This window comes from Tenrec ecaudatus, chromosome 14, assembly GCF_050624435.1.
Source record: "Tenrec ecaudatus isolate mTenEca1 chromosome 14, mTenEca1.hap1, whole genome shotgun sequence".
Taxonomy (NCBI): Eukaryota; Metazoa; Chordata; class Mammalia; order Afrosoricida; family Tenrecidae; genus Tenrec; species Tenrec ecaudatus.
In genome coordinates, this window is record NC_134543.1 from 23,429,429 (window position 1) to 23,445,748 (window position 16,320).

Sequence of the window (16,320 nt, forward strand, 5' to 3'; positions counted from 1 at the left end):
GTTTCATTTTCAAATTGATATTTCTCTTTTGCTTGTTATTGCTATATTGTTTTGTTGTGTTTGTAAGCCATGATGTACTTCACAGTAATATTTCTGAAAGGAAGTTAAACAGGCGATGGAGTAACAGCACTCAAAAGACATGTGATACCTGAGATGGAATGGAGATGGCTATGATTGACCTATGCACTGTCATGTGGTACACTTTTTTTGATAGAAAGCATAGAACAGTACAGCATTGTGCATATATCAGGCTTCAGAAAACTGTGGGTAAATGGAGCCAAAATATAACAAATGTTTCCCATGAACTTTTGGAGTTCCATCATAGGTGTGTATTATGACTGTTAAGACTTGTGTTACAAGTTATATATTTTGTTGTTATTGTTAGGTGCTGATAAGTTGGTTCTGACTCACTGTGTCCCTGTGTACAAGAGAATGAAACACTATCCAGTCCTGTGCCATCGTCACAATTGTTATGTAAGAGCCCATTGTTGCAGCTTCTATGTCAATTCATTTCCCTGAGGGTGCTGTACCATTAGATGCCTGGGCGCTCACTTACTATATATGAGGCCTGGAATATACACATTACAGACAGGAATCTTTTTGGTTCACTACTTTTTGTTTTTGGATCAGGATTTCTGAACTCTATTATTACCTGGTTATAACAGAGTTATATCTCTGAGGTATTGATCATAAGGTCAGCATTTGAACCCACTAACTGGTCCTCAAGAGAAACATGAGGCTGCCTGCTCCCACTAAGATGCAGAGTCTCACCAATCCAAAGGGCAGTTCTCTTGTGTCCTAAAGGGTCCTTTGGGTCAAAATTGACTCAACAACTGAGTTTTTGGTTGACTACATGGTTACGGGACACACCTTCACTCGTCAGTTTGTTTGTCATCGCAGTGTGCATGCTGCTGGAAATGCTGTCATTGGCTTTCAACTACCAGTACTTGAACTTGCAGGCATATACGATACTTTTAGTCACCTCAGATGCATGTGAAAGTTGGACATTGAATAAGGAAGACCAAGAAGAATCAATGATGTTTTTTATTACGGTGTTGGTGAAGAATATTGAAAGTTTTGTGTAGTAGTAAAAACAAACAAATAAAATAAATCTTTTTTGGAAGAACTACAGCCTGGAGGCTCCTGAGAGATAAGGATGGCAAGACTTCATCTCAAGCATTTTGAACATTTTATTAGGAGAAACCAGTCCCTGAAAAATGAAATCATCCCTTGAAATTGTAAGTTCCAGCCAATAGGAGACAGACCCTCCACAAGACGGATTGCCACAGGGGCTGCAGCAATGGGCTCAAGCAGGACCTGGCAGTCGTTTCGTTCTGTTATACATGGGTTGCTCTGGGTAGGAACTGATTTGATGACACCTAACAACAACAACAACGATCATAAGCATACGCAAACAGATGTCTGAATGGACATTATGTAGCCTTTTCTTATTCTTGTTTCACTGTAATTGCACAAGGTTAAATAATGCTTGATTTATGTTGCTTTTGTGTTCGTAAGACTTGGTAGAGAAAACTAAGAAATTTTGCATTCTCCTGAGTCTATTATCAATTTGAGACTATCTAACTGGAACCTTCTTTCTGTTGTTCAGCGTAAGCATTTATCTCTCATTTCCTCTTGCTCTTCAGTGGTTATTTTTAAACTTATTACTATTTAAATGCACAAATCCACCCCCATTTTGGTAATCTCTCACCTAAGAGAATCTTTACTACCATTTTAATAGAAGTATCTTTTTGTTACAGTTTGAGCATCAGATTGCTTTATTTTTCTTGGATTTCCAATGGAAATGTGGTTATGTGTTGGGCCGCTAACTGCAAGGTCAGCAGTTTGAAGCTGGCAGCTGCTCTATAGGAGAAAGATGAGGCTCTCAGCTCCCATGAAGTGTTATTGTCTTAGAAACCCAAAGGGGTAGTTCTACCCTTTCCTATAGAGTTGCTATGAGTTGGAGTCCACTTGATGGCAGTGAATTTGTTGGTTTTTTTTTTGGTTTGATGGGATTTTCACAGAACCCTGATGGTGGACTGCATTCTGTGTTGGGCTGCTGACTGCAAGGTCAGTAGTTTGATCCCACCAACCATTCTGAAGGAGAAAGATGAGATTTTTCTGCTTCTCTTAAAAATGTACAATTTTGGAAATCCACAAGAGTAGTTCTACTCTGCCTTACAGGGTTGCTATGAGTTCGGATCTACTGTATAGCAGTGAGTTGGGGTTTTTGGAATGGAATTGCCAAGTGTAGCAAGTTATTATGAAATTTGATATTTGAAGATCTAGCATTTGGTAGATCGGTCTGAATGATAGCTCACATCTCTTGAGCTATGTACATTCTCACCTACCGCATCTGTTATATAATGAGAAGATGCTGAATAGTGGAGAGTTACCTCTGTCTTTGAGATGACTGGTAGATGAGATCCAAAGAGGAGACTGGGAGGGGACAAGAAGAGGAAGGACTAGAGAAGAGGGGGTATCAGGAATGTGAAGGAGACGTTAACAATGAGAAGGGGTAATTAATAGTGTCATACCTTATAAGAAAACTAGATGATGGACTCTTTCAAAAGAGTTAGCTGCATTTAGCGCTCTTGGTGTCCCGGGTCACAGTTTGGGCTGCTAATTGCCAAGGTCAGCAGTTGAAGCCACCAGGAGCTCCAGGAGCTTTCTATTCCTGTAGCGTCAGTCTCAGTTCTACCTCGTCCCGGTCTCTGTGAGGACGAACCACTTTGCTGGCTGTGAGTGAACACACTTGACTCTAGAAGAGACCTCTGAGGGTGGTGGGGAGGCGTGGTAAGCATGGCTCAGTTGTATATTGGGAATAGAAACCAGACCGAGGGACCTGGAAAGTGGATTAGAAATAAGATTGCGGGGCAATCTTCAGGAGCTTCACTGAAAAGGAAGACAAAGGCAGGTGCAGATTAGAAATAATGTAGGATTGGGGAAGGCGTTGTTTTGTTGTTTGCTTTTTAAACAATTAATATTTATGATGGGAGAAGTAGCATGGATCCACAAAGGAAGGAGATGCTCAAGATACAGACAGAATGGTTGGTGTAGTCAAATCTCAGATACTTACTGAAGGAAATAGCGAAAGTGGGCTTATTTGTCCAAGGAAGAAAGATCCTTTTCCCTCGGAATTTAGAGAGAAGGACATAAGAGTAGGCATCAAAAAGTTTCAGCATGATTCAGGGAAGTAAAAGCTTTGGGATGTCTTGCTTCATAACCTCAATTTTGTTTCTCAGAGAAGAATATAGTACCTGCTAAGAGTGAGGGAAAGGATGCTAGGGTCACAGATTGGACATTTTGGGATGACCATTAGGCGAGCAGCAGAGCGGCTCACAGAATCTCTTGGCACCAGGGAGCTGGTGCTCAGTGTGCAATGACATCACATGATGCTCCCGTGTGACTTTCCGGAAAGACCGTGATAACCTGGTGCAGCAAATGAGAAGCGTTTGAATTAAACCAGAGTTGGTGGTTTGACTTTCGAGTTTAGTGGAAGCGCCGAGTAAATGGATTCCTAGACCAGGTTAGAGAGCCCAAAGATTGTCATGATGAATGATGAAGAGCTGGCATAGCAAAAGGTAGGGAGCGAGCGGATTGGTCAGATTGGTAGCTGCGGCCAACAGGGAATTCTTGATCGAAGCAGGGCAGCCTGGATAAAACCCCACAGGTGATTGAAGAGGCACAGAGTTAAGGACATCTGAGAATGTGGACGTTTCCCAAAAGGTTGAAAGCCCTGGCCCTGGAGTCAAGACTATCTGCGTCTGTAGCCGGTGCCAGACACATAGGAGATGTAGTCACCCTCTCCAAGTCTTTGTTGAAGGAAAAAAGAAATATCCAACACCCCCGCCCCAACTCTGGCATGATGTATAAGTCATTTGGATACCTGTTGTTAATCAAGCTGATTTTTAGCATCGTGGTGCAACCTTAGAACAAGGGCAAAAGGGTAAACCGCAATCCCTGCGATTTCTCTGATCTCATTTTAGAATTTTCCACACAAACAAGTGCACAGTTCTCCATTTACTATTTTGTTTGGGTGGATAAAGGAGTGACTCAGCCCCTCTAGGCTGCATTGAATTTAGCAAATTGCATAAATACAAACTTACTGCTCCAAAAATGAAACTGTTTTTAAAGCATTATGATCATTTTTTTGCCATAATAGCAAACCATGACATTAATTATGGAGGAAAATTAAATTTACCTTCACTTGAGTCACAGCTCAGGGCTAATGGAATCTGGAACTGAAAATTTACAAGGTGACTTCAAAACACTTGTGGGAAAATTCCATGATCATTTTCCCTATTAGCTTTTAATTCCACTTTTTCATCAACTTTTGGAAATCCTCTCATAAAAGCTCTTGATAGGGAACTTATTGAATGGACTCCCAAATATAAAAGTTGTATACTGATTTCGGCAGGGAGCCCTGGCGGTGCAGCAGTTCTGAGTTGGGCTGCTAACTGCAAGGTCAGCAGTTATAAACCGCCAACTGCTCTGAGGGAGAAAGACTAGGCTTTTTACTCTAGTAAAGACTGAAAGTCTCAGTGTACATCATCCAGTCCAGCCAGATTTGTCAGGTAGAATTGAGATCATTATAGTGGTGGGAGAGGAAGCATTCAAGAGCTAGAAGAAAAGTGTATATTTCATCATTGCTACACTGCACAGATAGGTACTGGAAACACAGGGACTCCAGAACAGACGAACCCCTTAGGACCAGTGGTGAGAGTGGCGATACCAGGAGGGAAAGGTGAGGAGAAAGGAGGAACAGATTACAAAGATCTACATATAACCTCCTTCCTTGGGGATGGACAGCGGAGAAGTGGGTGAAGGGTGACGTCAGATGGTATAAGATATGACAAAATAATAATTTATAAATTATCAAGGGTTCATGGGGGAGTGGCGAGGGAGGTGAAAAATAAGGAGCTGATACCAAGGGCTCAAGTAGAAAGCAAATGTTTTGAGAATGATAATGGCAACATATATATAAATGTGCTTGACACAATGGATGGATGTGTGGATTGTGATAAGACTTGTACGAGCCCCCAATAAAATGATTTAAAAAATGAAAGAGTTACTGTCTCAGAAACTCCTAAGGGTGGTTCGACCCTGCCCTATGGGATCACTGTGTGTAGCAGTTGACTTGATGGGAAAGAATTTGAGTTCTGTAATGGGTTCGGCATTGAAATGTACGGTTAGCAGTTCAGACCCACTATGGGAGAAAGGGGAGGCTATTTGCTCCCGTAGCGATTTACAGTGTCAGATAAATCCTAAGGAGCAGGTCTACCCTGCCTCACAGGATCACTGTGCATCAAAACAGGCTCAATGGCAGTGGACAGATTGCAAATGTAGTAGTGCCTATACTGCTATACTAAAGCATTGGCTCTCAACACTCATTGTTTTACAGATTTTCATTTTACTATGACAAAATTTTGACGTATTTCTAGGAAGTGAAATGTTAAATGTTTTTATTAGTGATAGTTTCTGATAATGTGACAAATTTTAAAATAGCGACATGTCTTCAGTTGGACAAAATCATAAGGTCTCGCCAAAAGAATGCATAACCATTTTTTCCCATCAGCAATGACTTCTGTTTTAGTGACAGCCAATTGCAACATAGTTACTTGCCCTTTTTTGATCAGGTACACCAAAAATCACACCAAACGGAATTGTCTTAAACAATACAATCTATGTGTTCATTTAATGGCCTAATGTTCATCACAACGGCCATACAGCACTCACAGAAAACTTCGTGATCCAAGGGTCTATTGGGGAGTTAGTGGGTTGTAATGCAGGTGGGACAGGCTCAAGATCCAGTCGTTCTTCAGCACACAGTACAAAGTTCCTCCAGAGCCACTAGCAAATGCCTCTACTCTCTAAGCCTCAACTTGGCATTCAGCTCAGGCTCCAGGGGTCAGCACACCCAATTTCCTGATTTAACTTCCCAGAGGAACCCCACGCTAGGAAGACTCAGCCCGAATGCACTCCGCTTCACTGCCTTGGGTCGGCAAGCTCAGGTCCCCCGATTAAGTGCCGAGAGGTACCCTACCCCACGAGCCAGCCTCTTACCACAAAGCACTCAGCTTTACGTGCTCCATGCCCTGGGAAGTCCACCCCTGTGTCATGCTCTGGCTGCTGGTTCTGCTACAGCTCTCGTAAAGTCACCGCTGTCTTCTGGATCCAGGAGGTTCACCGCGCAGGGATCTCAGGGTCCAGAGAACATGCCCCACTCCGGTTCTTACTAGTAGTTCAAGCTCCGCGACTGCTTTGCACATGCTGGCAGATTGGCATTCCAAAAATCCTGTTCACGACTACTCCCCGGTGAACCCTCTCAGTATCTTCCCTCAGCTTCTTACCGGAGAAGGTCATTTGGTAGGAGATGGAGACATTGGCTAGAAGAGCCGCAATAATTAATTCACTACCTCTGCACAAGTTCACTGGCATAAAGTGCAGTCTCTCTCAAAATGACCCTCTAGAACAGAGTAGAATTTCCATTTGCATTTCTAGGGCTGTCAGTCTTCACTGAAACAGAAAATACCAGTTTTGAACTGGACTGCTGACCTTGCAGTTAGCAGCCCAACTCACAACTCACCACTATACCGCCAGGGCTCATTTAAAGAAAGGTGATATTTCTATTAAAAAAATTATTCCCAACTACTCAGAATAAGGGTCATGTTTCTTATGTTACTTGCTAATGAAATGTACTGCAGATGATCCTCATTCCCGTGCCCTCAAATACTTCTAACAACATGTTATATAATCCATATTTGATAAAAATATGTTCTTACTCTTTCACCTGTTGTATTCCTAGAACTTAACACTGGAATTGGAGAACAGGGAAAAACAGCAACTGCAGATGTTAGATCGACTCAAGGAGATCCAGCATCACTTTCAGACATGTGAGGCCGAACGTCAGCGCGCCGACCAGCAGATCTCAGAGCTGACGCACCACGCGGAGGATGCGACCAGGCAGGCCGAGCGGTACCTCAGTGAGTTCCAGCAGTCAGAGGCCCTGAGAGAGGAGGCCGAGAAGAGCAGAGAAGATCTCAAGCGGAAAGCTCAGGAATCCATTAAGCAGTGGAAGCTTAAGCATAAGAAATTGGAGCGAGAGTTGGAGAAGCAGTGTGAAATGCTTGGCGAATTGACAGACAAGAATAATCAGGTATAAAAGCAAAATTCCTACAACGAGTGGGGTTTACTGTGGCCAACCATTGATTCATCTATCCTTGAGTGCTGATTTATGCATACAATCTATTAATGTGTCCTTGGTAAGAGTCTTTTGATCTTAGCTAGTTAGATTAAGAAAACAAAAAGTTTTGTTTTTCTCTTTAAGTTTTGAAATAAGCCAAACATTCCATGGCTTTTCAGAATTGAAATTATTTGTTAATATTCAAATAGACAAAAGAAACCACCAAATCTTCCTGCATCTCCTTTTTTTCCCCCTGACGTCGTGGCTGGAGAGTTGGTTTTGACTCCTGGCAACCCCACATGTGTAAGATAGAATTGCTCCCTCTGGTTCCCAGGCTTTGATCTTCAGAAGCAGATCTCTAGCCCTGTCCTCCTAGGCAGTCCTGGATGGATGTGAATCATCGCCCTTTTGACTAGCGATTGTGAACTTAACCGTTTAGCATCCCTAATTGCCTGTGTTTTGAAGTGTCTGCCATTTGTACAGTTTATCCTAGGTGTTGGTCAGAAAGAAACATTAGACAAGGTCGTGGTTAGGACTGGTTGATTTTCTGGCAGCTGCTACAGTCGTTTCAGTAAAGTGAGTGAGACTCACTTTAGTAAAGTCAGTGACTGAGCAGTGTCATTGGATCCCAGTGCTCGCCACGACTCTGCTACTGTGCCCTTTTGGCAGCATCTGGGAGTCTTTTACTTATCTGTATATGCCTTCCACGTTATCTTTTGTAGGATCAGTTTCTCTCAAGTGGATTTTATGCTGCTATGCTGATTCTCTGCAGTGTCATTGGCTTGCATTGAACCCGGATGTTTATAAGACAATAAGCAGAAAATCCATGATGGATTTTATCCATGTTTAGTCTTGACACATCATTGATACTTTGTCACTTGTCAAGAACTCTGAACATTTCAGGAGAGGAATTATTCGGATGAGTTGGCTTTTTTATCCCCAAAGAAAACAAAATGCAAGGCAATTATATTTAGAAAATCAATTGTCAGCACTTAGAGTGACAGACGCTTATTTCAACGGAGATGTCACAGAGAAGGTGCTATCCATCTTCCCTGGGAATTTCTTGGACAGAGAAGATGAAGGAAGTGATCACGCAGCACTCACTGTGGGGTGCTTGCTTTCTAATTTAACCCTTCTGACACAGGCTGGAGCTTGGTTGCCCCGAGGCTCCCAGACTTGAGCCTGAACCAGTTTGTTCTTGGGAGATTGCTCTACCATAGTCTGTCAACTAGTTAGATGCACCCTAACTGTAAGGGAACTAGCAGAGTGTTTGGGAGATTGAGTGATTAATTGAGAATCATCTGGGATGATTTCACTTAAGTAGAGGAAATTGAGGTTACGTGTCATCAGACAGTATCCAAGTCTATAATACCAAGGGCTTTCTAGATGGAGTTTTTCAGAATATTAATAATAGTTAAACAATCACTTCCCAGACCACTCCTGATAAAAATTATTTTTATCACTTAGCATTGCTAATGATAAGCAAAGAAGGAGTTCTAAAGTGATTGCCACAGTTAGGGTGGTATCTCAATTATCACAGCAGGCATTGTCATTTCCCCTTTAAAAGCCTTTAAAATTAATGCAGCATGTCTCAGTTAGAGCAATGGTTAATCAAGGAAGAAAGAGTATGAACCTTTTCATTGCAAATTCATTGCCCAGTACATGTACGATGTGGAAATACATTGTAAGTAATTTAGGGGTGGAACATGTATTTTAAACAATCTCATGTGATTATTCCTTGAATCAAAAGCCCACACTTTTTACCGCTGAATCAGTACCGACCATGTACGACAGGACAGAACCACAAATGTCCGAAGCTGTACATCTTCGTGGAAACAGGCAGCCACCTCGTCTACAGGAGCAAGTGCTTTTTGACCAGCTGAAACTGTGAGCTGGAGTGCTTTAACCTCTGTGCCATCAGGGTTCCGTGACTATGTTCTCACTCACTGCCACGGCGTCCTTGCGGACTCACGGCGACCCTGCAGCACAGGCTAGAGCTTCCCTGTGGGTTTCTGAGACTCTTCACAAGAGTAGAAAGTCTCGTCTTTCTCCCTCAGAGACTGATGATTTGAACCACTCGTACCTGGTGGTGATTGGCCCAGTTCATGATCCCTGTACCACCAGTGCCCAATAAATGCCAAGGGCGTCTGTCTTACTCACCACACCACCTCCAAACCTTCGTCTGTTCTGTTTTTGGTTTTGGGTCTAATTATTTTTAAATTCAGGATAATTTTAATTGCTCATTAAGTAATCTTATTGAGCCATTTTTCATACTCAAATGATGCAATCTCTGTATTTGCAAAATGATTTGGTTCTTTCCTATTTGCATTGTTTTCCAACCTAATTTATTTTCTGTCTTAAGATTTGCCACTTAAAAATGCATTAGAAGGCAAAGGGCTTTTATTCTCTTAAGAAGGGCTCTGCTTCTTTTTGTTCCTCTCTGTCTTACACATTTTGTAATCTTGGCAAGATTATTGGGTATCTGTAATATTATAAAAAATATATCATTACTGAGAGATATGTAATATCAAAGAAGTAGCCTATCATTGTAGGTAAGAAAACAAACCTAAAGCATATTGGATTGTATCTCTTTCTTGAAAGGCGGTGGCTTGAGTGTTTTACATTGGGGATTGTGATGTACAGATGAGTGCATGTTGGAAAATTTACATCTATGGATATAAGTAATGTCACAAGTTGTGATATTTTCATTTCCTGCTTTCCCTTTTAGTGTGGGGCTTGAAGTCATTGGATTTTAATATGTGCTTTGAAAGCAACAAAGGAAATACTTGGAGAAATATTTGGACTCTGATCACAGTGTATACTTTCTGAGTGTTTCCAGTTTCTTTCAGATTGGTTTTTAGCGTGAGTAAAGAGAAAGCGTTCTAGTTTTTCTTTCTTCTTCCTGCTGAATTGGCAGAAACATTGGCTTTCCCTTGTATCGAGCTTTTTGCTTGATAATATTTGACTGCAAGAATTTTAAACTTGCCATCTTTTTCTTCCATGTATTACTTGCCTGCTGAGGAAAAGAGAGCTACATGTAATGTGCGTAGTTGTTGTTCTAGATGCCTTTCAGAGGGTTTCGGTTCTCGATGACCCCCTGTGTGGCGGAACAAAGTCTTGGCTGGTCCTGCACCATCCTCACCACCCATCACGGGTTTGCTGGAGCCCGTTGTTGGAGCCACTGTCTCAGGCCACCTCATTCGGAGCTTTCCCTTTTTGCTGACCCTCTGCTTTGTCAACCATCATGTCTTGCTTCAGGGACTGGTCTCTTCAAAAGTAGCTGACATGAAGTGTCACTATCCTTGCTTCTAAGGAGCATTTCTGGTTGTCTTTCTTCCAAGATATGTTGGTGTTTTCTTCTGGAAGTCCATAGTGTCTTCAATATTCGTTGGGAATACCACCATTCAAATGCATGCATCTGTTCTTCTGCAGTCTCTGCATCTATTGCCCAGCTTTGCCACGCACAGTAGTAGGTGACTGAAAATGTTATACCGGGGAGGACACAGTCAGGGTGCAGTGTAGTACCGATGAAACATACAACTTTCCTCTAGTTAATTAATGCTTCCTCCCTCCACTAGCATGACCCCAATTCTACCTTACAAAGCTGGCTAGACCAGAGCATGTACACTGGTACAGATAATAACTGGAAACACAGGGAATCCAGGACAGATAAATCCCTCAGGACCAATAATGAGAGTATGATAGCAGGAGGGGAAAGGGAAGGTGGGGGGAGAAAGGGGGAGCAGATTACATGGATCTACATCTAATCCCCTCCCTGGGGGACAGACAACAGAAAAATGGGTAAAGTGAGACATCGATCAGTGTAAGACATGAAAAAAACAATAATTTGTAAATTATCAAGGGTTTGTGAGGGAGGAAGGGCCGGGGAAGGAGGGGGAAAAATGAGGAGCTGATACCAAGGGCTTAAGTAGAAAGAAAATGGTTTGAGAATGATGATGGCAGCAGTTGTACAAATGTGCTTAACACAATGGATGTATGTATGCATTGTGATAAGAGTTGTACAAGCTTCCAATAAAATGATTTAAAAGAAAAAGAAAATGCTATACCTTGGTTCTGACACACCTTCATCCTTAAGGTGACTTGTAAAATATGCTGTCTTTAAAATCTGATTTTTAAAGTACTGTTTGGAAAGTCAGACGAACCTGTGCTAATATGCACACTTACTGAATGTGTATGCACTCCTATCATAAATAAGTGAAAAAAAAAGGTAGAATACTGATGGATTAGTAGAGTCCAGAGTTTGTCTGTCTGCGTTTTTTCAATTGTGCCAGAAAATACCATTGAAATTTGTTTCCTCTTTCCTCCTTTTCTTCCTAATTAAAAGCAAACCAAAAGCCAAACAGTTCTTTGCAGTCAGACTCTTGAGGGTTGGGCTCATGCTCCTGTAAGCACCGCGAGTTTGGATACCCCTCCTCTTCGCTTTCCTTGTACCGTCCTTTCAGCTCTGTCTTCGTAAGCTTCCCTTCCAGCTCTGCTCTTGGGGAGCTGTGCTCACCTCATTCTAACACTCTGTTCTTAATCTTGTACCCGACTGCTCTGTATTTTCCCAATTTGATTCCCTATTTTCCCAGGATTTTGACACCTGACTCCCCTTTGGTATGTAATTCTTGCCACTATCCTTGTTTACTTCACTATTCAAGTCTGCCAGCGATTGAACTTCGTATCCTTATTCCTCAGCCATTTTCTTATTTCCCAGTGACCTTCACATTACTCCATTTCAACCACTAATTTCTGTGGGCTAATGCTTGTCGTCATCTGTCACTGTTTTTTTTTTTCCAAAATGCCGATCTCTAATTAAAAAAAAACTTTTTTTGCAGTTCTTTGATTCCATTTTCTTTTTATAGCCACGAGCAACTGATTTTGATTTTTTCTGCATTCCTTCAGTTGATCAGCCATTTTCTGGTTTTAGTTTTTTTCCCACCCCCGTTCATACTGTAGTTAAAAAAAAAAAAAGAAAAGCTTTTTTTTTTGAGAGACATACTCACCAACATCTTCCCTTTCTTACTCCCAGTTCAGCATTTTACTGATCTCTAATCTAGAATCAGCCAGAATCTGCCTTTTCTATTCCCTCTATTACTTTTAAACCTACTGTGGGGTGGGTGGTGGTTGTTGACGTTGGATGCAGTTGAGCTGGTTTTATGCATAACCACCCTGTGTACAACACACCGAAACACCACCTGGCTCTGGGCCAGCCTCACAATGGTTAGGTTTGCACCCATTGTTGTAACCACTGTGTCTGCTCGTCTCCATGAGGGCCTTCCTCTTTTCCACTTCCCTTATCCTTTGCGAGTATGATGTCCTTTCCAGGGACAAGTCTCTCCTGATAACATGTCCAAAGCATGCATGATGAAGTCTTGCCATCCTTCCTTCTAAGGAACATTCTGGCTGTGTTTCTTCCAAGACAGATTTGCCTGTTCTGACTTAGATGGGCATTTGCATATCATATCTTCATTTTTGTATTCAATAACTTTAATAGTTTACCGGCCCTTCCATTGTCGTGCCTTTAACTCTCCCTTTTTAATTTTTTCCACCCCTCCCGTGTCAGATATTGTCTCCCCACTTCACTGAGTTGTCACTTGTCCTCTACTCCATTACTTCCCCTTCTCCCCTTCCCCCAGTTACCCCTCAGAACCATCAGTGTCAGTGTGAGCAAATCTCATGTAGACACGTCAACACACTCCTGTAGGGATCCTGGTCGTCCACCTACTCACTGTGCCCCAACTGATAATTAATACAAACTAGCCCTTCCTAAGCATACAGTTCCATCCTGTTCAATGAAGTCTGAAGTCCGAAAGTTCCTGATAAACATTTCGCTTTCTCTAAAAATGACATCGTGCTGGCAAAGCATATTGCAAGTAGCAGGGACTGCCAAGGAAAGAACATCTGCTGTGCAGAAGTACTGTGAGAACGCTCCGTAGAAGTGAAGATGGCCAGACTTGGTGTCGCGTATGTTGGGTGTGTTCTCAGGAGAGACCAGTCCCGGGAAAAGGACATCATCCTTCAGAAAGTAGAAGGACAGCGAGAAAGCAGAAGACCTTCAAGGCGATGGATCGAGCTGGTGACTGAAGCAATGGGATCAAACATCCCAGCGCTTTGGGGACGGCACCGGAGAGACAGTGTTTCGTGTGCAACGTCTCTGCGAGTAGAAAGTGACTCCATGGCTTGTAATCACAGTAATGAACTAACCCTGGAACGAGGCCTTCTCTTTCCTGTGGAGATCGTGTCTGTGTCTGAAGCAGCACTGCCTGCAGGGGTGGTCAATGTTCTGGAGGCGAAAGCCTGTTAATGCATGGAGTATTTTTTATGTGTGAGTTGAAGACATTCAAATTGATGTGTAATGTGAATTTTAGGAGTGAGTAGCTGAGCTATAAGTAAAAACACTGCAATGTAGGATTGGTTTAGTAGAGAAATGCTGGTAGTGGGGTGGGGCAGGGATAATTATAAGGTTCAGATGAAATAGCTGTCAATCCTTGCTGTGTACTTGGAAGCAGCTAGTCAAACCCTTAAAAGTTTTCCCTTGGAACATTGATTCTGTACTACTTCAGAGTTTGGTGGTTAAGTAACTGGTAGAAAAACTTTAAGACGTTAGAATAGGTTGTCCACTTAGTTGAGCCGTCAGAAAAATCCCACAAGATAAAATATTGCAGAAGCTGGACTGTCCAAAAGCAGAGAGGACGGATTATTAAATGTGATGAGCCCGAGGCCTTCGATCTGCAAACCTAATTGTGTCTCTGTCCCATAATTTGGAGTGTTTGGGGATGGAAATGCTAAATTATTTATTTCAAATGGATGTTCGTCCAAGCAAGAGAGGGAGATGGGACAGTTAGCAGAAATGAAAGTCAAGTCCAGGGTAGTGAATCGTTTTTGGTCAGAGAAAGGGAACCCAATTCCATTGCTTTGAATTATCCTCAGATGGAAGCCATGCAATTGAAAATTAAAAGTGAAGCCCATTGCAGTTGACTCAGTTCTGACTCACAGTGCCCCGGACATGTTAAGACTCTTACTCTAATTGTCAGAAACTCTCTCAGTCGTGTCTCCTCTATAAATGACTTCGTGCGCAAGATGGTAGCCGGACAACTTCAACCATTCCAAGGAGGAATGCCAGACAAAAATATCCAGAGGAAAGGGAAAAATCTCCTGTATATCATTTTTGTTATTATTGTTAGGTGCCATCAATTCATAGTGACCCTATCTATGAAACACTGCCCAGAGTAGAGCTGACCTCATCGACTTTCCAAGTCAACTGCCTACTTTGGTTAGTGCAAGGGCCTCTGAAATAGCCCAGGCTGCTGAGGTGGAGGTGAGAATGTGATATTATGAAGCACAAAGATAATTCCCAGACAGAATCATAGTTTGTCGTTACCAGCCAAGCAGCTAATCAGAAACAAACAGAACTTAGTGTTCAGGAAGCATACTGCCAAATACTTGACCAACATAGTTAATGACCCACCATGCCCGAGGCTCTACCTTTGCCATGAATTGATGTGATAATGCATAGGTCACTGACAAGGGGAAGTCCAAACTTGGAACGGGGTAGAGGAGCAAGAGGCCTACACTCGCAAGGATCTTTGTGAAGTGTTCCATCTTCAGACTTTATGTGAGGAGAGAAAAATAAATCTCCTCGGCGTTTAAGCCAGTTTTAGGAAAATATTCAAATCTTTTTATGGTTACAGGCATTTACCTGATAGGGTTTTACAATGACAATATGATTATTTTAAACTTCAGGGTTGCCTGACAGTTTCTTAACCAGTGGCTAGGGACCATGGTGTCTGTTCCCGACATGAATCACTATAAGTAAGCCACCTTCACGCACAGTGAGATCCTCCCACATTATCTGTATGACTGGGGATCCTTAAAACTCACCTTATATCACCTTTCCTCTCTACCGTGGCAGGCAGAGGGGCCCTCGACGATGCCTTGCCCTGATTCTTGGAACCTGTGCATACGATGAAATGTCACTCTCACGATTCCATTGTGGCATAACACAGTCGACCTGAAGATAGATCATCCAGATGGACCTAGAGCTGTTAAAAGCTATATGTATATTTAATTCAGAACGGTAGGAGGGCAGTAAACCAGAGAGATTCAAAGACCATGTTGTTGCTATCTTTAAAGACAGAGGTCCCATGAGCCAAAGGTGGTCCCTCAAAGCTAAGAATAATCCCTCACTAATTTCCAACAGGCAAATGGGGACGGAAGTCCTCCACGTGCATGGAACGAACAGAATCCTCAAGATCAGAGCTCAGGTCACTCAACACCTTGATTTCAGCCTTGTGCGACCTTAAGCAGGGTACTTCACCTGCGTTTTGACCTATGGGAATGTGAGATAATACATGTATGCTGTTTCAAGCCACATGATTGTGGTACTACACAGCAATAGAATACATCTACACTGAAGTGCATCTGTCTTTTTCGCAACTTTCTTCCTCCTTTAGGTATGAAATAGCTTTCTAGTTGCCAAAGTGAACTCAATCCATGTTCCCCAGTCTTCCACTCCAGGGACATGCTTCCCCAGTTGTTAACTCTTTCTTAGTTTCAACCCCTACCTTGTACTAATCCCTCCCTGACACCTTATTCTCCATTGAACCTAAATCTTACCCCTTTTTTGTCTTTCCTTTCCCACAAATCTTTATAAAAATACTCTGAGGTAGATATTATTCTTGCCTCTGTTTTACTGATGAAGAAAAAGAGACACAGCAATGACAATTTCTCTAACTCTATACAAATACAAAGTGGCTTGGCTGAGAATCAAATCAAGCTGCTTGCTGTCTTAGAGCGCGCTGTGACATCACGTCATTTTAGTACTTCCTGTGGCAACTTTGTCTTCTTTCGCCCCGTCGGAAGAGAGCGTGATTTGAGTAGACTCCTGCATGTATTCATTCTGAGAGACTGATGCATTGTATTTGTTAGAAATTATATTACACTAAAGTGCATATTGAATTGCAAAGCACACAATTATTCATTTCTAATTCTGGAAGGAGACTCCTTTCCCCCTCCCCTATACCCGTGATCCGCCCCCCCCCCACACCCATCTTGTTTCAGGCCACGATGGGCATTTGTAAGATTGACCTTGGTACCAAGCACTGTAAGCAGTCTTAGCTTCCTAGGAGGCC

General features: G+C 42.4%; 1 protein-coding gene across 2 annotated transcripts in view; it reads left to right on the forward strand.

The window, feature by feature from the left end:
- The window catches only part of CEP128 (centrosomal protein 128), a 472,711-nt gene that overhangs the window by 156,636 nt on the left and 299,755 nt on the right, over nucleotides 1-16,320 (forward strand). For both annotated transcript variants that reach the window (XM_075531496.1, XM_075531497.1), the window contains one exon: nucleotides 6,809-7,159. In XM_075531496.1, coding sequence (XP_075387611.1) covers nucleotides 6,809-7,159 — 351 coding nt within the window. The remainder of the gene's footprint in view (nucleotides 1-6,808; nucleotides 7,160-16,320) is intronic.